Source organism: Nanorana parkeri, unplaced genomic scaffold, assembly GCF_000935625.1.
Source record: "Nanorana parkeri isolate BGI_ZX_2015 unplaced genomic scaffold, ASM93562v1 scaffold350, whole genome shotgun sequence".
NCBI classification, from domain to species: Eukaryota; Metazoa; Chordata; class Amphibia; order Anura; family Dicroglossidae; genus Nanorana; species Nanorana parkeri.
The window spans coordinates 476,661-500,957 of record NW_017306618.1 but is presented as its reverse complement, the minus strand read 5'-3'; the positions used below and the strand labels follow the sequence as shown (position 1 = coordinate 500,957).

The 24,297-nt window shown below is 41.3% G+C and overlaps 1 protein-coding gene across 1 annotated transcript in view; it reads left to right on the top strand.

The window, feature by feature from the left end:
* Positions 1 to 24,297, top strand: part of FAT3 (FAT atypical cadherin 3) — a 452,567-nt gene that overhangs the window by 304,113 nt on the left and 124,157 nt on the right. The window contains exons 7-9 of the mRNA XM_018558632.1: positions 5,629 to 5,768; positions 19,401 to 19,676; positions 20,521 to 20,731. Of these exons, the coding sequence (XP_018414134.1) occupies positions 5,629 to 5,768; positions 19,401 to 19,676; positions 20,521 to 20,731 (627 nt within the window). The remainder of the gene's footprint in view (positions 1 to 5,628; positions 5,769 to 19,400; positions 19,677 to 20,520; positions 20,732 to 24,297) is intronic.

The window sequence follows — 24,297 nt, the reverse complement described above, 5'->3', positions numbered from 1 at the left end:
AGCGCTGCTGTAAGTGCTGTTGCTTGATGTGAGATCAGCACCTTGGAATGGAATAATCTTTATAAATCTTTAATCCAAGGTTATTTGCGGCTTACAGACTGGCATAGATTTATTTATTTCGCTTCTTCAGCTGATGTTATTCCTCTCCAAGACACAAAAATAATGACGTTTGGCAGCATTTTTGTTGTATTTTTGGAAAATTTAAGTTTGTAGCGTGGAAGCAGATAGACATCTTTTATTTTTTTATTTTTAAAAGACAAATGGCATTAAAAAAAAGATGTCAGAGGGCCACTAACTGTAAACTGAAGGTTGTTTTAAAGAAAGGAAGTTTATTTTAATAGCCAATAAAAATGTAGAAGTTTTGGGAACCTATCGGAACTGAAAAATAAGGCGGTATAATGGGGAAGTATATTTTCCATCCAGCACAGCTAACTTATTGTCCTGGTAAACTTGACCTAAAAGTGAATATTTGCTATGTTATAGGGACATCTAGAAATGTTAATCGTGCCTAAAAAGTACCCTGAAAAATCTATCTCTTGACTAGAAATTCTCCTGAAAAATATTATTTCACTTCCTGGTTTGTGAGTGTGCCTAGGCACCTCTTTACCTACTTCCTCATAACTGTATACATTATCTGCTGTGTGAGATTTAAGGCATTGCTGTGCCATAATAGTCTCAACAGAGTTTGAGTGAGATTTGATGATGTCACCAGTGTCTTTCCTTATCATTTTTATCCTTGCTGGAGGCACTAACATGAGGAAGCAAAGCCCTGCCTCTACCAATGGCTGCACACAGGAACAGTGCAGAATAAGGCATGGTAAGCCAACAGTGGGATAAAGATTAGCTGCATGGAGACCACAGATAATCCTGGTAACTAGTAATTTACCCTCTGCCTGTCCATTTTTGAGCACAGCTTTCACAGTTAAAATCCTCTTTTATCCCTTCCACAGCCTAAATGCTGTATAACAACTAACAACTCAATTCACAAAGCTTAAACACCAGTTATTTCCAGCTGAGCCCAATGAGATTTGAAATTTACAGTAACATGCCTAAAAATAAAGACACTTATCCTGGTATAAAGTTCTGTGAACTTGGCCTAATGGCATCCACAATGGGTTGAATAGTAGACTGTATTGTGCTTCTTTAAAGTGTCTTTGTTACCATTTTTTGGATTGGGCTTGGAAGGGAGCCACAGTGTTTGAATTCTCTTTAGAGAGATTTCTCCTGATTCCCTCTCCTGGTTACAACATTGTCACAAAGACTTGAATTGAGATCTCTAGTGGTTGAAAGTGCCTGCTTCACACCATGCAGCGTGATTAGTAGAGATAATATAGGTGCTCGTAGTGACCACCATGGATGGTCCCGTGCAAAACCTCAGAGATGTAAAGATTGGTCACCAGCACAAGCAATCCTCAATATTATGTAGCCCTAATTATCTCTATGTTCCTGAGACCAGAAGGGACAAGCCATTCTTTGGCTGATGGCAACTTGCCAGCAACAGGATTACTAGTGTGATATGGTCTATCAAAATGGCCATGATAGGCAAACCTGAGAGGTCATCTGTGGATATCTTGTTGCCATGGCTCCTGACAGATATGAACTGAACATGTCATATAAAGTAGTCAGTATTTAGGGGCATTTTTGTTCAGTGCTAACTAGGGATCCAATTATACAGGTTTTTTCGGTATCGCGTATGAGTAGCGATTATCTTGCCTGCGATACTTGCTGATGCTGGTGCTTCCTGCTGGCATGGGGGCGGCTTCCTGGGCATGCTGCCCGGCTTCCTGATTGCACGGGAAGCTGGCTCCATGTTGTTTAGCGGCTCAATTGTGATTGGCCGGGAAACCGGCTTCCCAGCCAATCAGCATTGAGCCGCTTAGGTAGCCGGGCGGCGAGGAATGATCCGGCTTCTTGATTCCTGGGAAGCTGGCTTCCCGGCCAATAAGCCTGGAGCTGGCTTCCCGTCCAATCGGCAAGGAGCCAGCTGTTCGGCTGGCTCGATGCTGATTGGCTGGGTTCCCAGCCAATCAGGAAGCCTGGAGACGGGCCATTACTCACCACCCGGCTTCCTGATTGCCCAGGAAGCCGGATCCATGTGTCCCTACGGCACTGCCAGTCAGAGGAAGTTCTGGTATCGGTGGAAAGGTATCGGAGCATTTGGGCAAATACGAGTACTCGCCCAAATACTCGGTATCGGCACCCCTAGTGCTAACATTTGTGTCTGGATTCAGTTTTCTATGGTGTGGCACTATTAGTATTCCCTCCACATAACACTCCTAATCCTTTCACCTTTTAGTGCAGAAACCCAACAGATATTATCTTTGAAAACGCTATAAAGGTTTTTGAGATTGCCACAGGGCCCATATGTCACTGTTCTCCGGTGCTCTTCTCAGAGCACACAGGGGCACTTATGATTCAATAATTGAAGTTTTGAATAGTACTTCAACTTTTCTGTGATAGCAGGGGGAAGCTATGGTGGTATTAACCTGTTTTCCTTCAGTTTAAAGAAGAACTGCACATATCACTCCTTGCATCTGTGCTGACTGTGCTCATTTTAATATCAGGAAATATACAGTTGTAATCAACATTATTCAACCCCCATTGCAAGGCAGGTTTGTTGGCAAAGCTGTTTTCAATTGCTGTTTTCAGTGAACAAATCACACAAAAACTATTGAAATCGCAATGCTGTTGCTGAATCTATGATCTATGAGGACTCACGGGTCTTTCTCCATGTCTGCCTTCCCCAGTGCAGCACCCCCTAGGTAGTAGTTTGGATGCACATTCTTGATTCCCATGTGCATACCCTTGCATTTTTCTATATTTAATCGCATCTGCCATCTTGTAGCCCAGGCCTCAATTTTTTCCACGTCTTGTTGGAGTGCATTGATGTTTTGTTGAGAATTTACTGCCCTACACAGTTTAGTATCATCGGCAAAAACCGAAACTGAACAATTTATTCCAATCACTGTATCAGTTATGAATAAAATAAAAAGGATCAATTCCAAGAGTGATTCCTGGGGCACCCAACTTACAACTTTGACCCAGTTAGAAAAATAACTATTTATTACATTTCATCCCTCCCAATTCTCTTACAAATCACCCAGTTCCAGGATCCCAACTATAATCCAGAAAACCCGGAAAGAACTGACAAGCCAGCTCTTTCCTGGTAAAAGTAATTGCTTGTGATTATAATGCACATTATACCGTGGTATTGCCGCGCAATGCCACAAAGCATAATTTTACCACTTTATAACTCATATTCCTCTTGAGTACAGTTGAAAACATATGTGCCGCATTAGAAGAATAAGGGTCCAAAGAAAGATGGTGGGAGAAACAGAAATCATGATTGCTTCAAAGATCTTTTGTTTAAAAAAAATTGCTCCACCACAAAAGAAAGACTAGTTGGATTTTCTGGCAGGAGCGACTATTTTTCTTTTTTAATTGAAAACAATCTTTTCTTCCATCTGCCCATTTAGTGTAGGCAATATCTGACATCTATCATTGTTTTTTTGGAACACTTGTTCTCTCGAATAATTGTACCATCATGTGTAGGACCAGCATACAAATCATACTGCTTATGTTTTCACATCTCTGCGATTCATGACATACAATGGTTTCTGACCACGCTTGAAGGAACTGTAGGCAATTCCTTTCCATAGCTGGGCTAGCGTGCACTGCAGAGAAACTCCCTTGTGTAAAGAGAAATTTTCCTATCAATTGTTTCAATCCCCACTAACTAGACGCTGATGGATAGAACCGGCTCTTTCATTGTTTGCCATGAGGAGTCGTGAGATTTGGAACGGAACACTGTGAAATGCTGTGTTACCATGCAGTTAATGGAGTCAAGCTGTATCATCTAACATCCAGAACATTCCACTTTTATCAGTTGCATTTGAGCATGGCATTGTGTAATACTGTACAGGCTCCAACACTTGCAGGAGAGTGTTACGGGACTTTGGTACGGTGTTGCTCTTTGGCTTGCGCTACAGTTATTTGGCCTTTGCATACAATTCCCGATAAACCTAAAACAGAAATGTTACAAGATGTGAGAACTACAAATAGCGTTCACAGATATGTATGTATCCAAAACTATTATTATTATTATTATTATTATTATTATTATTATTCAGGATTTATGTAGCGCCAACAGTTTGACATTACAGTTACAATACAAATCAAGACAAGATGGGAAGGAGGGATCTACCTATGAGAGCTTACAATCTAAAAACTACCCATGCTTGTGCAGACTAACCTATTAGGTTACAGTAAGTGGGTTAAAAGGAACTAATGAGCTATTTGATTTCTGTTAACCTACTCAAATCAATGGAGATAAATCCCATGAAAACTAATATTTCACGTTTAGCTTGGGTGTTAAACCAATCTCTTATGCCTATGATTGCAGGAAGATGCCTACTGGCCTTCAGATGCTAGGGGTAACACCGATTAGGGAGGTCTCGACTGCTCGTCTTGTCACCCTCCCCTCCTCATTGCCATGAACTTGCAAAGTTTGCAGAGCTCATTATATAAGCGTATGAAGCTCTGAGCAGTACCCAACAAATATTCTGCCTCATGAGTAGTTGGATTGTGCCTGCATATCGACTGAAGTCTACCATTAAGTTTAAGAAAGAGTCCATCTCTTCCGGCTGGATTTTAAATTTACTCTTAATTAGGGAAAATGGAACTAGAAATATAGGAAGATTGTTGTGATTAAATCTCACAGCTTAAATGTGTGAATTAATAAAGAAGAAGAAAAGCCATTAGATGACTAAACCCCAAAGACCTCCTGTAGCTCAAAATACCACTTTTGGGTGGTTAGACCTTTAAAAGAGAAGGACTTTTCATGCCATAATTTAGACTATTTGTATGAACAGTGCATGCATTTTCACTAAAAGGAGAATGTGGTGGTAAAGGCAGCAGTCCATGTAGTGCATAGGTCCAATTGAATGTATTGATTGATTATATCAAAAACCTAAGCACAGCTACAAAGCTGATGTGTACAACTTGAAAACTCTCCAAAAACGGATACAGTAAACTTTCTGTTATCCGGCATCCACAGGGATTGGTAGATTCCGGACAAATGTAGTTACTGGTTGCTTGAGAGTTACTATTAAAAATAGGTTTAACTAATGCCATAACCCATACTATACTATACCATAACATAAACTCTGTATTGACTTCATATTAATATTGAAATGCAGTAATCAAAAGCAAATGAAGACAAATAGACACATTTAGTATTGGTGCTGTAGTACAGTGCTCTAATGCGGTACTAGGAGTAATTACTAGGTGGCACTTGTTCACAGACGATCGTTTCCAGGATAATACATGCGCAGATCAGCGGAGCAGTGAGTACACAGGTGATTTTTTTTTTGGGCGGTTAGATGAGAGTTCCGGTTAGTTGAAAAACGGATAACTGAGAGTTTACTGTATTTGGTTGTCAGTGACCAAATATTGTACATATCTGATATTTTGTCCTAGAGTTTATTACACATACACCATATTACCAAAAAGACAACAACACCACTTTAGAATCAACATTATGGAAAAGGTGCTTTCTCATGATGTTATTCCAGGAAATGATCAGTGTGCCTTTTCTTGAGTTTGACTTGCTTTTTCTTTTTGTAACAGGTGGTAATGTGGACAGCACTTTTGACATTGAAAAAGGAGTGGGGACAATTGTGATTGCTAAGCCACTGGATGCTGAACTCCGCTCAAGCTATAATATGACAGTGGAAGTCACAGATGGGACCAACGTTGCAAGCACTCAGGTAACATCTATCATCTATGACAAATCATCTGTCCTTAAGTATCAAAGACAACTTTGTAGGAACATTCTTGTCTTCCTGCCCCTAAAATACATATGATGACAGTTTGAAGCACCCCTGGCAATGTTATATAGCTGTTTGTATACCTTAATTGTAGAGAGAGAATACAATATAAGTTTAGTGTATATTGCCATCTTAAACTGAGCCTGGCAACAAGCTATACACATTCAAAAGCGCTTCTCATTAGTCAGAGTGGGCAGGTGACTATGCTGCCTAATGACTGCTCGCCATTTGCAAGAGAAATTCAAAATAGGGAGCACAGTACTTCACTGCCATGTACAATTGCACCGCTGGAGGGGAAGGAGCATTTGGCCAAAGGTAAGTATAGCGGGGTGGTCAGATTGGAGGGGGTAATTCAATTTTCTACAATTCACCTGGGAAAGTGGAATTACCCTTTAAAACCACATTTCACTAAGCTTTATAGCCGCAGGTACCATGCAGTAATTTATCCTCAGAGGAGCTCATCTGCCTTTGCTTAAGCTGGCTGTGGGGACTTTTGATGCCTGCCAGCTCTTAAACTTAAACTAACATCAGGTGGTGTCAGCTGGTTAGAAACTGACTAGATTCCAGAGTTTCTTTGTGATCTTTTCGGATGAATTGCTCCACAGTGTAGCTACAGAGGTGAGTGAGGGCTTGTTCTCAAGCCCATTGGGTGCTCGTTACAAATATGTAAATGTTTTAATTTCCATAGCCTAGCCTCTCTCTCTCTCTCTCTTTCTCTCTCTCTCTCTCTCTCTCTCTCTCTCTCTCTCTTTGTATTAACAACCTCAATTTTCATAGTCCTACCTTCACTTTCCTGTTGTAGCAACTGTGCCTGTATAATTCAGCAGCCCAGCAGCCATCAGAGTAGAGCCATACATGATTCGAATTTCGGATGGTTCTTGATGAGCTGGCTGAAATTCGATGCATGGGTGCCGCTTTTGGCACCTTTAAAACCAGAATCCCTCAATCAGCTGATCAAAGGAGCATGTTGGAGAATAGTCATCCGAACACAGCTAGCAGCCAACGAGCTGCCAGCTCTGATCGGGTATTCTGACATCGGCTGGCGGCCACTGACAGACTACAAAGGAAACAGCAGGGGATTCACTGACTTTAGACCTAGTTCTTTCAGTAATCTAACAAAGCTGGTCAGGCACATGTCCTCCTCTTCTCTGTGTGACGACATTTGTGTCGAGGGGTGTGGCTTTTACTTAGCTCTACCAGCATAGAGCACTGCAGTATGAGCATTTTCACTGAGAGTTAAGGGTATTTTAAGGAATTTTCAAGTAAAAATAGCTCACGAATCATAACATTGGAGGGTACAGGACTATAAATAGTTAAACAAAAATTGCAAGACTCCATTTGGTTTGTAACCCTATTAACACATGTGCAGGTTGTCAGCACCGATCGAAGTTTTATGAAACCATCGACTTTATATAAAACTTTGTATTTTGCTCCTCGCCTTCGCCTTGGTGTCTTTTGACCCATACTTTAAGCTCTAACCAATCAGCCTTGTATAGATTATTTCTTTAAAATCCCTCAGACGTAACATACAGATGAAAGGTGATGATACCTCTCGGTGACAAGTGAATCATGTAATCCATCCTAGAGCCTTGGAATTAAAATAGAAACACTGCACAAAAGTGGAAATTCAAAATTCGGATGTCAGTAGCAAAGAAAATTAGAGGGTTTCTTTATTATAGAAATGAAACATTGAGGAATGATATTGTAAAACCTGTAAGTTTCCAAACCCAGGAGCATTTCCCTTGATAAACTATTCCAGGGACCAATCTCAGAGACCCAAAGCCGTTTTGGAAAAATCGAAACAGTTAACAACTCTGTAAAGGATTGAACCCTCCTGGTTATGATCACCTAATCCTTGTGTTGGAAGATCTCTGCTCGGTGATATGTTTGCCAGAACTCTCTGATTACGTGTAGCTATCCAGACTAGTATAGGCAGCTCTAGCTTAAGCGTGCAGAGTAAAGTAGACGGTAATATCGTCCTGTCCATTCCTACTTCTCTTACAATCAAATGATCACTCCTTCATAAATCTGTCCACTAGCAGATGGTTCCCATTACCTGTCACTCAAACGTGTTTTTTCACGGTTCACTGATTAATAATATTATACTTTGATAATATTGTTTCAAAGATTGGTTTACCATTTGTCCAGAAAAACCATCATGACTCATGACACCCATAAATACCGTCTGATTAGTCACAGGTGAATTTGGGGCTCAATAGACATATCTTGTACAACCAGAGCTATCGGGTTTAAACATAGCACCCCCTCTTCGAAGGACTGTAACCACAGATCAGTTACATGGGTAGACGTATGTTGGAGTCATTACGTTTCTACCTTGTTTCCTGTCTGAGCAAATACGCAACAACATATTTTGTTGCTAATTACCGCTCAGACTGAGCCGAGCTACATCAGTAATTCGATCATCTCCCTCTGTTGACCTCTGGTGTGTGACCCCTGATTTTACAGGAACAAACTCTCCTAATGTATAAGTTATCACCAGAGCAAGGTTCCTAGAGATTGATGGATGTTTCCAGAGCTTGAATGAAATGCATGCCTATTCTACACTCCTGCTTAATACATCATTGCTCAAGGCCATGTTTGGTAAAGTGATTACCTCTCCTTAGACAGAAGGTGAATAACATTCCTAACATCTTGAATAAATGCATTTTCAGTGTGTACGCTGAGCTTTCAGAGTTGATTAAAGAGGCCATAATAAAAAAAAACTTTTTTTTTTCCATCTACAAACATGGTAAATAGAAGGTAAACCATTGCAGATGTGCATGTGAGATTAGCATATAGCTACAATATTGGAGTTCTTGCAACTCGGTTCCTACTAGGATTACTGTATGTATAAAGTGAGTAGTCTCCACATTGTGTTGATGGGGCTTTTCTTTTGGTGCTCCTGGCTTTTTCCTACAATCTGGAGTTTTTGTATGATAGTAGTAGGCAAATTTAAGAGGAATTGAACTCTGGGAGTTGTACCCATTAAAAGACAGGCAGAGGGCAAAGGACTAGTCACCACCATTGTCTTTGGTCTCCCTGCAGATGATTGCTCCCCCAAAATTTGGTTATAGGTGTATGCTGTTCACACCATGCATTTTGGCCTCCTTATTGTGCCAGATAGTGTGAAATGTCATCACCATGGGCAGAGCTGGAGTGTTGCCAAACTCCAGCTCTGCCCTTTCCCTGAGCCCTGTGCTGGCACCTGTACTGAACATATGCAGTCATCATGTAACAAAAGGCTGCAGTACAATTTGAAAGCACTTTAAAAATCCTTATGACTTTGGCTGCAATTATTATTCTCATCCTAAAAGTAAATGAATCATTAAATGGATATAATAGGCTGCATTAAAAACAATAACTTACTGAATTATTAATAATTGATAAACTGACAATATACCGGTAATTATTAATAATTATTTTGACTTCAGCACATTCAAAGTATGTTTGGGCTGCAGGAACAGTTTACTGATTTTACTTGACCACAGCTGCCATTTAATCATCTAGCCATTGACCTGCAGTGAGCACTTGACAGCTGCAGGTAAATATAGAACCATTATAAATTGCGCCCCGATCGCCATTGTGTATGGAGATATCCATTGGCCACATCTCTACCCAAGGAGCCATTTTCCAAATGCTTGTGACTCTGATAATGTCAGTTATTGTTTTTTAATGCAGCCTATTATATCTATTTAATGATTCATTACAAGCTTTTTGTCTGAGCCATTGCACGGGAAAAGTGAGTCCTTTGTTCTCCTCTGCTTCTCTTTATTGGTATTATTAAATGCGGGGTAGGCTTAGGTTAAATATCTCCATTCATCCCTAACTATTACAATGGACACATTATTGCTTTATGGATGACAATTACAAAGTTAAATTATCTATGAAAAAAAAGCTGTGTAGCACTATGTTCTATATAAAGCTTGCACTTAGCCTCAAGAGTTGCTGTTGAAAGCAAAGTGTGAGACAAAGGTGCTAAATTATGTGGGTGTCCCTGTTCCAGAATATATTTCATTTGCATAGCTTGCTGCTATCATGAAACCATGTCTACTTAAAAGTTATGTTTTCATTATAGTTCTGGTTATAGAGTCCTGGTATGCCGAGTCATCCATTGGCTCCTTTATCTCTTGGATGTGCCACCAATGAAATCTTCCTACCATAGTTCCAGAGTTTGTACTGCCCACTATGGAGTTTTGGGTGTTCCTGCCAGCTTGAGGTGCTCCCACTTTTACTGTTGCATTCTCTGTCATACATGTGAAAAGGTAAATACACCCATGGAAACTTTTGACCTTTTCAAAATAATTGAACAGCAAAACATTAAACATTTATTCACGCAGTGCTACAGTGGTGTCCAATCTACTTTAACAAATAACACATAAAATGGAGATGGTGTAATCATTCTCATAATCGAAATAGGCAAAGATTAAGATTTGTCTCATGCAAAAAGTAAGTACACGCCTATATTTACCATTACTTCAAATCCATGAAATTACTTTCAGGTGTCCCAGATTAGGTGCATTGGATTAGAACCTGGTGCCCATACACTGGGCGAATTTCGGACGGTTTTTAATGTACCGGACGAAATTTGCACAGTATGTGGGGCTGTCTGCTCCCTTTCAGCCGGCATTCCTCGATCAGCTGATCGAGCCGGCTAGAGCCAGCAGCCAATGAGCTGGGTATTTATTAATTATTATTACTTTTTTTTCATGTAACAATATCTTTCTGGTTGATACACTGCTGAGAGACTACCACTTCACACCACATTCCCTACATATTACCGGTAGGGCTGCAGCTAACGATTATTTTCATAATCAATTTGTGGCCCGTTTATTTTTTCAATTAGTTGGTTGTATTAAAAAAAATTCTCTCCCCCCCCCCAACTAATCGATAATGAGAATCATTGCCAACTATTCGCATTATTGATTACAATCGATTTAATCGATTAGTTGTTGCAGCCCTAATTACTGGGTTTAGACCTCTGCGTTCATGTGATCACAGAGCTGACCGAATAAATTGAACACTGCAAGAACACAAGCAGTATAGTCAAGCATCCACCTACAAATGTCCGAATACATCTTTTTTATGTAGCTGTGTCATCCTGTGTGTGTGTGTTCCTCTTTTTCCCTGGCTAGGCTTCTCCTGGTTAAGAAAGCTAAGTACAGGAAACATATTGTGCTTGCCATAAAGTAAGCCTCCTTGCCTGCTGTGGGGAAATTATGGACTCACTTTAAACAGTCCTAAAATGTTTCCAGAGATAGTTTGAAAAAAATGCTGTATTTAAAAACCGGAGCTCATTAATAGCTAAAAAGAGGGGTTTTAACTTTTAAAGGTCACTTATTTGAATTCCTGTGTCTGATATATCTATCTTTATTTTTATTTTTTTATGTATTAAATGATGAGGATTTCTTTCATTTTAAAGGTGGTATTAAAGTATATAAACACCAAATGACTAATATCCCATATAATCTAATATTCAAACACTACATAAACAATTTGCAGGAGTAATCCCAGTCATGAACAGACAGAAATCATGCAGACTTGAATCTAGGAGTTTATCAATCTGACCTATTAATAATAAGGCACAGGTTAAATAGCCAGCCGTCTATTTAAGCTTTCCTGATTAGGGCAGATGTTCACTGAAGACATGTATCCTTGAATAATGACCAGCAGATGGCGAAGGTTCAAGTCTAATGGTTACATAAAGAGAATAGGAAGAAATAGTCTCCAGTCCTGACATTTTACATAAAAAATTTACATATAAATCTTGATCTAAGGTATGTATGGCTTAGACAAATACATTACTTCACCTTTGAATAAAGGGTTTGAAGTTGCAATGTAAATTACAGGGCCTGATTATTACATTAGTCAAGTGATCCAATCTTCTTCTCTTTACTTCATGTACCCGAATGTCATGCTACAGTACATGGACAAGTGGAAATAGAACTCTGGCCTAGCTAATTTCATGAATAGAGAATGGATTATGCATCCAAGTACATTGCACTAATGTTAAACTTTGAAGACGCTTTAATTTGCTCTGGAGCCGGTGCATTATGGTCATGATTTATAAGCATCAGTTTGTTAGCGGAATCTCGGTCATCCTCATTTGCTGAGATCTTCCTGATTAGCTTTTAAGTGGTTGCAGGTATCCAAGCTGCCCACTTTATCAGTAGGCCAGCTCTGTTATTACTCCTCCTGTTCTATGTCTGTTAATGCAGCTCCTTTTCCAGGCATACGCTTTTGACAAACAACACAATTATAGTTTGATGTATGACCAGAAGCCTGCCCTGAAATGGACATTTCTTATCAGGAAATCCTTCTCAAGCCCGCTAAGCATCTCTTTGCACTAGTTAATACAACAGCTCATTTGACTGATGCACAGCCTAGGCAGTAGAAACAAGGGCATACATAACAGTATAGCAGACTGGGTAAAAAAACATATTAAAATAAACCTAATATATCCTCTAAAGTGTAACCATTAATGGAAAACTGCAGGCACCTTGTGTTGCCTGCAGGCACTTGTGCATCCATTGAGCTTGGGACACTAGGTTTTGACTTCCTTCCAAGTCAAGATGAACTCCTACCCCAGCAGATGCTTAGCTCCACCCACATCCATTCTATTCTTGAATGCAAGAGCCTTTACTGGCCACTAAGGATTTACCATTCTTAAATTTGATAAGCCCATCTCCCAGAAAAATTGGAAGCCTGCAATGCAAAAATAAAGCCGCTCTACCTTCTCAGACCCAGTACTCCATGTGGACTCTGGTACCCAGTGTAAATCTCTGCTGGACCAATCAACAAAATGAAGTGGAAAATATCTGGCACTCGTGGGAATCTTCTTAAAGGCATTTCTTTATTGAAAAGGCATAAAAGCAGCTACAAAGGGTGCTAACATGTTTCAGTCCTGAAACATGTTAGCACCCTTTGTAGCTGCTTTTATGCCTTTTCAATAAAGAAACGCCATTAAGAGGATTCCTACAAGTGCCAGCTATTTTCCACTTCACAGAATTGGAAGCCAAGCCATTCTGCTTCCTTTTAACTTATTTGGATCTATGGTCAAGTGCAGTGGTTTGAAGACCATTGATTCACCTTTGCAGTCCAGACCAGCCACCTGCTGAATTGTCACCTCTCCGGATCCTAATATCACTAAGCTGCCACCCAAGTCTTCATGGCCCTATAAGAAACCTGTTTATGGACCGAATGGTAAGTGTCCATGTCATCTGGCAGGAAAATGGAAGGCCAAAGAAGGACCCTCCCACTCTGTAGGCCAGAAGACTCTGAACCCAATGCGTCACATGATCACTGATTTGGGTAAATCTTTGTACCATTTATATTTTCGTTTAGTTACTGGGGGTATTGCTTGTGGGGGAGGGTTCCTTGGCAACACTTCAGCTTTAATCTCAACTTATAGATAGTTCAAAGGTATTCCACGCAACCTGGGTCTAAAATCCAGAGTCTTTTCTAGACACAAATGCATTGACCTCAAGACAATCAGATGTACTTTACCAATAACTTGGTGGACATGGAAATCTCACTTTAATCTCACATGAAGCATTTGTGCACATAGTGCCTAGGCATTTTGATATGTGGTCAGCCCCAGCAAAAAGAGTGGACCAGTATGTTTTCCTGGAATGGCAAATATTTCAGTCCTACTATTACTGTTTCTACTAATCCCAGGAAGATGGTTAGCATGTTTTTATATTGGTCTGTCAGTATAGGCCCACCTTAACCTTGTACTCTTTTTGTGCAAATGTTATATATCCACTGTGCTGTTATAATCATTATTTATTACATTTGTGCAACAGTCATCCTTAGCCAGAAAAAACTGTCCTGATAAATCATGTTGTTTGTGTACAGGCAGTCCCCTAGTTACGAACATCTGAGCTACGTATGACTCGTACTTACAAACGGAGGTTCCAGGCTGTTCCACTAGTTGCAATGCTACCGTGCCGATGTTCGTTGTACTGTACCTTCTGTACATTACAGGAAGTTGTTAGATGTGAAGACGAGGAGTGGGTCTTGTTCGTAGTCCTGTACATTACAGGAAGTTGTTAGACGTGCAGACGAGGAGTGGGTCTGGTTCGTAGTATTGTACCTCCAGTACATTACAGGAAGTTGTTAGACATGCAGACGAGGAGAGCCTACCTCTTCTTCCGGGTCTGGTACTGTATATTACAGGAAGTTGTAGAAACATCTGTCCAAGTTGCATTTGAAGTAGAACTCCATGCAAATGTTATTTTTGGTTAGTATGGTGTGGGGTTAGAGCCACTGTGAGGACAGCAAAACAAATGTTACAGGGGGTTAACCCTTCCCTATGCTATCCAAAACGAAAAAACTAAATTCTGGCTGGTGTTACACTTAAAAAAATTTACCTGTTCTAACTTACATACAAATTCAACTTAAGAACAAACCTACAGACCCTATCTTGTTCGTAACCCGGGGACTGCCTGTGCTGCATATTAATAAACCTACAGTTGTGAAAGGCCCAATATTCCCTACATTAGATATCATTGTTTATATGTTCATATTCGTACCACACATGCCCATGGTCATAACATATATTACTAGCATGATGTATTGCTCCACGGCTGGTCCCAGCCTTATGTGACATTTAATAGAGCCATCAATCATGGTCCCAGTCCAGTAACAGGCATTAACCCACACATCAGAAAGCTTAGTAGTTTGATTAAACTTTACTCTGAACCAAGGACGGGTCCAATGTGAAATGTCTGTCAGGAGGACAGAGGCTTACAACAAATTAGCTGGTGCTGAACGATGCTTATAAGAATATAAGGAAACATAGAAATAAGCTGAATGTATGATCAGTGTTTATTCACAGAACGTAGTGCAAGTCACTGAGGGATCTTATGACATGTCCTCTTGCTTTAGGAGAATCTCCAGCTGTTACAGTTCAGCATTTTATCGGTGGGGTTCCACAGTGCAGACTGCGGTCAAGCCACAGTAACAATTTGATTCATTCTTTAAAAAAAAAAAGACCACCTGTAGTCCTGTAGACAATATGCTGTAAAGGAGGTGGATAATGATAAAGGCATTGCCTGTGCATGGACCACCATTGATTTATATATAAAGCTTTGCTCATAGAAACAGCATTTCTTAAAACATAGCTTTTGTTTCTTCTCTAATGAAGGAAATTTACCCGACTCCTGACAGGATTTGCTTAATGGCTCTTTTAATGGGGAAATGAAAGCTACGTTTTAAAAATAGCCTGTTCCAACACTTATCCATAATGGTCCATTTTGCAAGTACAGTAGTATACTGAAGCTGCAGTGTATATTATAAGTTGCTGTTTGCTGTAAATTGAACCTTTACTTTACTTTACCAACACAGGCAGGCATGTAAGTTAAATTAATTGATTGCCTGTCAGCGCATATACTGACCTCCCTACTATGATGCAACACTGGGTGTCTAATTCAAGCTGTGGAATGGGGGGGGGGAAGAGGGTCTTCAGCCTTGTGTAGGCTTATACTCTGAGTGACTAGGATCTACACTCGGTTTGTTCTCTTCGCCTCTACACGTGACTGGAGTGGCTGTGGAGAGAAGGGGAAGTAAGTACAAGCAGCTGAGGGAGTTGGGGGATATTTTACCATTAGCAAACAGGTTAACTGTGGAGCTGAAAGCTGGGTATCTATAAACATTTGCCTTGCAGTGCCCACTTCCCACAATTGCAAGGGTTAAATGCTGCAGGTTTCCATCCGTCCGAAAAAGCTGCTATTCTTTGCTGCTCAACCAGTTGCAACTCTCTAACATCATCATGTACTATGCAGGGCCAGTGGTGCCAAGAGAAAGCATGGAATAAGGTAATTGCTGTGCTTAGTCCAACCCACATAGGCTAAACAAGCATTTAGACCTAGCAGTTGGAAGGGGGGTGGCTGGTACTGCAGCGTGAAATTGTAGAGATACCCAGAGTTTAGTTTTAAGAGGATTGAGTTGTGGGAGAACCAGGTGTCACTTGCACATAGGTTCTCAAGAGCTGAAGGCAGTCAAAGTGGACCTACTATTTATGTTAAGTGCATGCATGCTAAGAAATGTGTGAGTGCAACACTTCTAGGGATCTCACAGAGACCACAGTACTTCAAATGACAATATCTTCATACGCTTTTCTGTCCAGAAGCATGGCACCATCTTTGTTTAGGCATTATCCAGGGTCACCATTTACTTGCTAGACTGAGATGCTTGTTCAGAGATGGCACAATCATGTAAATCCTAGAGCCTGTGCAGTTCTTAGCAATGGTGTTCACAAATGGCAGACAAAGATGAGCTTCTGCTGCAGCCTCCCACCTTGTACCTTGCCAAGTTAGTTTAAAAAGTTGTAGTCTGATTACTGAGGGAGAGGCACTGGGAAAATGCTTGCTCATGCCTGCAGTAGATTGATGATATCATCTCAGCCTTGGCAAAGTCAGCACTGGGGTCCTTCGAATCCAGCCTGGACACTCTGTATGGAGTTTGCATGTTCTCCCTGTGCTTATAAGGGGTTCCTTTTATACTCCAAAGACATGATGATGGCTAAATTGGCCCTGGTATCTGTATGCATGTGAGATAGGGGCCTTAGATTGTAAGCTCCTTGAGGGCAGGGACTGATGTGAACGAACAATATGTAAAGTGCTGTGATGCAGACTTGATATGGGAAAACATTATGGAAGTTCTGAACTCTAGGGACTCCTCTTTAGAATAGTAATAAAAAATCACCTCCCTAATATTTAAATATTAGGCATACTGAATACTTACATGCTTAAGTAATTCCGAGCAGGTATGGAACACTTTACCATCCCACACAAAGCTACAACATAAAATAAGATAAGAGGTAGTGGAGGGGTTGAGGTTGACAGAAAACAGTTCCCGCTAAGAATGGATACAGGAACACCTTACAATTTAAGTGGCTCGAGGGGGAGTCGGCTAACAAAAAGTTTTTGTTTTTTTTTCTTCAGAAAAATAATCAGGCCTAGGGGACGTAATTGTGCAGACGCACTCCAAGCAGAAAACACAGAGGAGTGCGGTAACGTTCTAGAATTAACTGATCAGGCCGCTACATTGAAAGCAAAGCATTTAATGTGCAAAGTCTTAACAGGCTGCAGTACAACAGAGGTCTCTGGCAAAGCAATTATGTCCAAGTGTGTTTTCTGCTTTATGCGTACATTGTAAAATACGCTTCCATTAAGGAAAACCACGGCCGTTGGGCTGCTTTTGCTCACGCTATGAATGAAGCCGGACAATTAGTCACAGGCAAGTCCTAAACAGCCTCAGAGAACTTTGCTGCCGCCTGTATTTGTCCTTTTATTGTTTTTATTTCTCCTTTTATTCTATGATTTTTTTTTTTTTGTGCTGGAAGGATCTTTTGTTGCTGTTTAGCATGTCTGTTTAGTTACCAGCCCAAATATGAAGTCATGGTTTGCCTTGCTTGGGAGATTACTGGACCACGAGGTTCTTTTGTTGAAACTTTTCAAAGTGTGGGAAATGAAAGCAGCAAACCTGGAACGTGCACGGACTGTCAATGGGGTAAGAGTGGTGCGTGGCCTGAGACTGAGAGACCTTTCCTTCTTGTCGCAACATATTAGGTAGTTTAGTGTTTGGGGTGCATGGATAAGGTATTAAAACTATGTAACGGAAAGGGTGAACTGTGCTAAAGAGAATCTATGGACTTTTTAGTGTTTCTTTTATACATACTGTATGTATAAAAAAATTGTCACTTCAATATTCCTAATGAAGCCTAGAGCATGTACGGTGTTTTACTCCATCAGTCATGCTGCACTGGATGTCATCTGTGTAGCTACCCACGGAGGCGCCGTCCTCACTACATTCTGACATGGGGCTATAAGCACATCATTCAAGTAGCATGAAGACCTTTTTTATGCATATAGCATTCTCTAGATAGAGAATATACAGTATATATTTCTCTATAAACCTGTAAGTTGTACAATCACGATCATTTGTAGTGCATAGTGACCCAGGTCATTCCATATACTTGAAACCATAAAACCTAATTTTGTGCTGTAGTTGTATAATAACTCTCTTATTGTATATGTGTTTCATTTGTTCATTTAGCTATTTGCCTTGAAGTTCAGCTTTTATTCAGTGAATTTCTATAAACGCTATCTGTGATGATAATGAGGTCTAAGGAACCTCAAGCTAAGTGGGGAGAATGGGGACGTTTTGCTGTGTCACCCTCAATCCTCTGAAGTTGGTAAGTCAGCAAGCAATGAGTCAGACCTGTGTTTGAGGTAGAGGGGACCATTTTGTGGAGATCACAGATCAGATTGAAACAACACAAGGCAGGCCATCATAAATCCTGTTAAAACATTCTAGTTAAAACATAGTGGCCTGGATCTGCACAACCTGTTAATGAACACAGTCATAAATGCTAAATGGAAAGCTAGAAACTTTTTATACAGTTGAATCGTAAATCGTCAATAATACAGTCAAGGAATGTTTTAAAGCAAATGTACCTCTTTTTTTAACTACTAGACTTAACCCCCCTATGTGATAGCAATAAAGTTTCCCCCCCAAAAATGTAAAGTTATAAATAAAAAAGAATTACATTTTTTTTTTAAAGTCCCCCCATACATACACGCATGCAAACAGGTGCACATACGTGTGAAAACGACGGGTGCGCATACGTGTGAAAACTACGATTTCGCCCATTACGCCGCACATGTTACATATCGCCGCGAACATCGGAATGAGAGCAATAATTGTAGGGCCATCAATCACTGATAACACTAAACTGATGAGCGGTAAAAGCTTTTAAAGCGTCACCTATGGTCAATTTTGGGCATGGTAATTTTTTGCGATTTTGCGGGTGCGCGCAATTTTAAAGCATGACATGTTTGGTGTCTATTTACCCAACGTGACCCCATCTTTGTATATTTTACCAAAAATATGGGTGATAAATGGGTGTGGTTACTGGGGGTGTGGCCACTTTAGTGGCCACTGAGGGGTGTGGTCACTGAGGGGCGCTGTAAAGCTTTCTCGCACAGGGCTCCTAAAGGCCTAAGGCCGGCCCTGGACCTAATCCCAATGTTTACATCCAGTTTACATATTCCTAAAAAGTGGCTACACTATTGATAAGAAAGTAACAATCAGTTTGATACCAAACATTCCTATTTATGTACAGCAGACATCTTGGTCACTGAGCTAAATCTTTGAATGCTCTAAATAAGTAATTAAAGAATCTGTGCCAGTTTGAAGAAAGCTACCCTATTTTAAACTATTGTATTCCTGTCTGGTGTGACTGCGAATGTCACCTAGTTTGCTGGCACTTAGGTTGTTGTCTCATGCGCAGGAAAATCTAGGTGTACGGTGAGGCTGGTAGTGCAGTTGCCACATTTTGAAGCAGTGGTGGCGATTAAGATTGCCGCTGCTGCCACATTGTAGTGGCAGCAACGGGATCTGAGAAAATACATTTCATGAATAGCTAATTTCTGGAAGGTAATTCCATCAATTCCAAGCAGCAAATGGTTTTGAGGTCTTAGAATATTATCTACTTATTTTTTTTTTTTTAAATGCATACTTTGTGTTACTACTGTTTAATACTAACAATTTTGTTTCTTTGCCTCTTAGGTTCTCATTCGTGTTCTTGACAACAATGATAACGGCCCAGAGTTTTCCCAATCCAGTTATGAGGCCACCATCTCAGAAGACGTCCTCCCGGAAACGGAGATTTTACAAATTAAAGCCACCGATAAAGATGAGAACCACAAACTAAGTTACATCGTCCACAGCAGCATTGACCCAATGAGTATGAAGAGGTTCCGCATTGATCCTAACACAGGCACACTCTACACAGCAGAAAGGTTGGACCATGAAACACAGGCCCATCACACTCTCACCATCATGGTAAGATCTGTGACCATTTTAAAATGCATGTAATCCCTAAATCTATTTTCTGTATGTTTGGCACTATGCCTCACTGTGTACAGTTATTTAAAGGAAATATGTTTTTGTGACTATTTTGAAAGGTCCTTACCTGGAGATCCTGCCAGTAACATAGTAACAGCACTTCCTGTTGTAAGAAATCTGTATACAGTGAGGCATGATGGAGAAGACATGACATGCTGAAAAATAGATTATAGGGTTTAAATAATTTCAGATGCCTATGTGCTTAAATTTCCTCTAAGGACCGCTTCACATAACAAACAGTGCTTTCCAGAGCGGTCAACCTCTGGAACGCACTGTATCGCAAACCCGGCTGGCTACCTTGCATTCAGAGGTGAGAGGGGGTGTGGCGGTTCATTGAAGTCAATGGCACTGCAGCCATGCCCCCTGCCCGCAGTGCGATCTCCTGTGCACGAACGCGTGGCACATTAATGCCTGCGTTCCGGTCCGGTACGATCTGCAAAGGTGGTGTCCTCATGGAAGGTGTCAATGTAGATGTTGATTGTCCAAGAAGAAGTCCAGCTGAATGTGACTACTTCTCACTATAGAATGACCTGAATAGATGAGAACCTTCAAAGACATAACAAAGACTATGACATTGTTTTATAAGAATCATATGTAACTAATAGAAGTTTTTAATAAGAGTATATTTTATAACACATTTTTATAAAGAAAGTTGGTTGGTGAAACGACAGGTGGAAACCTCCGCTCCGTTTTACTCCTCACTGACCTGAAATTCTGTTGGATGTCCATGAGGGGCTGAGCGTATATATAATGTATCGCTTTTCTTCATTATCTATAATAGGTGAAAGATCAGGAGTTCCCATACCGCCGCAACCTGGCTCGTGTTATGATTACAGTGGAAGATGCTAATGACCACAGCCCGTACTTCACCAGCCCGCTGTACGAGGCTTCGGTGTTTGAGTCCGCTGCTATCGGCTCTGCTGTTATACAAGTCACTGCCCTGGACAGAGACAAAGGAGAAAATGCCGAGCTTATCTATTCTATTGAGACAGGTAAGGTCATTGTACCTGAAGAGGTCAGTCCACCCAAACCAGTAAATAACTACCGCAGAGTTAAAGTGGCAGTTTAATCTTTTTATATTATGTCTTCCCTGTTTCTTCCTTTCCTCCCTCTTCAACATGCTAACAACCATTTTAAATAAAACCTTTCCATTTCCATTAAGTATTTCATTTTAGTCTGTGCTTCTCAATGCAGTGCAGGCAGATCATGGCTGGTGGGAAGAGCCGGTGTTCTATCAAAGATTGTGACTGGGTTGGAATGTGTGACCGGTCACGTGGTCACACATTTTAACGTAGTCACGCCCATTCTTTCCGGGGTTAAAATATGTGACCGGCAAAAGGTGTAGAATTCCAAGCTTTCTCAGCTGTTCCAAGGCAGATTTAAAATGTGTGACCATGTGACCGGCCACACATTCCACCGCCGAAAAACTGGGCGGAATTATGTTAAAATGTGTGACCAGATGACTGGTCACACATTCTAACGCAGTCGCAAACTTTGATAGAACACCGACACGGTGCTGCACATAGCTTCCTGAACACATCACAGCACCCACTTCAGTACTCCTCTCAAGAGCCCTCAGTGCTGATGAAAGCAGTGGGCTGTCTCTTGGGAGGAGTTATGCAAACATCAAAATGCCTTGATGGGTAGATGTCAATCTGGAGGAATGGGCATTCCTAGTAAATGCTCAGATACCTTGCACGATACCGGAAACATAGGGGAACATGGAGCTGGGTAGTCTGCTCCATGCTAATTGACCTGGAAGCTGGCTTCCCAGCCAACCAGCATCAAGCTGGCTGAACAGCCGAATCTTTGCTGATTGGCTGGGAAGCCGGCTTCCCAGCCAATCAGCATTGAGCCGGCCGAACAGCCAGGCGGCATGTCATTACCTTTGGCCCGGCTTCCTGGTTGCCCGGGAAGCTGGCTCCATGCCAGCGGAAGCATTGGTATTGAGTATCAGCGAGTACTGAAAGCAAAATATCGGTACTCATACTCGATACCAAAAAACTGGTATCGGTGCATCCTTAATGAATATTGACATATCACACCCTCCTCCCTTGTCACAACCCCAAAATTGGTTCAGTTCCACTACCTTCCAAGGTACGACTTTGAATTACAACACAACACGCAACCTGTCTGGAGAATTGGTGGTGTTTTGTAGTGTTTAATAAAGAAGAACTCTAGGTAAACACATGTTTAACTCTTGCAGTGGGGCTTTTTCATCTTCTATATGGTTCAAGAAGAACTCCAGGATTTTTTTTTAACACTTTCAGTGGGGCTACCCCTGTATTGCAAAGATTAAGTGCATGTTTTTTGCCTGGTGTAAAAAATAACAAAGTTATACTCACCCAATGCTCCGAGCCAGCCTGCTGTGACAGTGCTCCCTCCAGCCCGTCCCCACCTCTGCTGCAGCGATGATATGGCCCATGGCGTCCTCATGTCCTTTACACGGTGTATAGGATGTGATGACTCAAGGGATCTTAGAACGCTGCAGCAGAGAGGAAGCGAGGCAAAGCGACCGGTCTAAGAGCTGGCTGGCTCGAAGGATCAGGTGAGTATAACTTTTTTTAAATTTTTGACCCTGGGTAAAAACAAGCGCTTAACCCTTGCAGTACGGGGTAGCCCCACTGCAAGTATTAAACAAAAAATTTCCTGGCGTTCTGCTTTAAGCTCATGGGTGGATAAACAGATGACTTGTCAATCTTTGCAGCTGCATAGCACGTGCATAGTACCGTGCCAAGCTGGCTCAGAGAAAGACCTGTACACTAAGGCTGGGCACACACCTTACAACCATCGCAAGACTTTTGTCTTGCGATGGTTGTAAGGTACTTAAAAAAAACGTACGATCTGCCTATCTTGCATAGGCAGATCGTACTTGCGCTGATCGCAAGCCACGTTTCCTGAGGGGCGGGCTTCCGATGACCGCAATGCCAATGCCACACCGGCCCGTACGGCTGTTATCGTACGGACATGCCACAAACCCGCCGAACATCGTACGATGCTCGGCGGGTTTTCGAACATGTCCGTAAGTTTAAAGTCGTGCGACCTTACAGTAGTAGAGGTCGCACGGCTTCCACACACCTTACGATAATCGTACGATCGCGGGATTTCCAGCCATTATCGTATGATTATCGTAAGGTGTGTGGGGACCTTAAGACGGATCGCTCTTCTTTAAACATAGAGAAGAGAAGATGAAAACCTATAGTTTAGGGATTTTGGCGGCGGAATGTCTCATTTATTTGTCTATTAGTCCTTCATCGGCATGCAGTTTTTGTTTAATCTCCTATTTTTATTCAGTGCACTCCAGAGGACAAACCAAAAACCTCAAATAACAACCCATGGGCCCAGCACAGCCTATTGGGTTTCTGTCTTAAATGCGTATTTACAAGTATAGATATATAAATCTCTCCTGAAATACAGAGTGGTATTCTCTTGTTTCCCTCAAACATGTTTTTAAAGCCATCTGCAGCCGAGGAAATCATTTGTTGTGCTCAGCTTGTATCTGCGGCACGGAGCTAGGCAGGAAATTCTATATCGCCCCTTGGAACAAGACCACAACCCGGTATGGAGTAGTTATTAAAGTGCCTGCTACAGCCGTCCACAGCCTGGAACCCCAGCCATGCATGTAATTGTCTATTTGTTTGTAATAAGTGCGCCTTGAGGCTTTATTAGTGTACGCTTGTAATGGAGAACCTGGTGGTAGGCAGCAGGGGGGGTGAGGCAAGAGCCCATTTTAAGGTCCTTGTAGATAAATAATAATAAACATTTTCTTCTTCTTCTACGGGCTGGACCTTTAAAAAAAAAAAAGACTATTATTGCCAGTCATGTGATTGATGTCAAACAAGAGGGACAGCTGCTGATTGGTCGGCTTTGCCTGAACATCACAGTTTAGATCATGTCATGTGACCTGCTGCTGGAGGATGAAAAGATCTGTAGATTCTTTGGGGAAGCTTAGTAGTTGGAGAAGATTAGGGTGGAGAGGGATTTGAAATTCTAGTACAGGGGTAGGCAGCCTCAGCTGTTGTGCAACTACAGGTCCCATGATGCATTGCAAAAAGACTCATCACTGTGCTGCTCCTCCTTTCGCTGTCTTGTCACAGACTGGAGACAGGTCCAACCTGGGCTCAGAGGAAGTGTGTTGAATGATGCTGGTCATCAGACTGAGGACATCTTGTGGCAGAATTTTTGTTTGCAAATGCTGATAGGAGGAGGGAGCAGAGTGTGCTGATTTTCTCTTCTTTTGACTGTCACTGTGCTGCTTTTCTTTTCTTTTGACTGTCAAGTTACAGGCTGGGGACATGTCCAGGACAATTTGAGCTTCTAATCCCATACTTCTCTATCCAAACTAAAAGAAAATACGTTTTGGCTTTAGAAGCATTTTATTGTTGGCTGTGTATGGACCACTGTGGCCTTTAAAATGTCTATGTTTTCCTCCAGAGGCCCCCCTAGTGGGTAATGTGGTTGAAGTCATAGGCTAAGCACTCCCTGAAATATACACTGCATTGGATGATGTTATTAGGGCAATCATCAGGGGGGTACGCTGAATGAATATATATATATA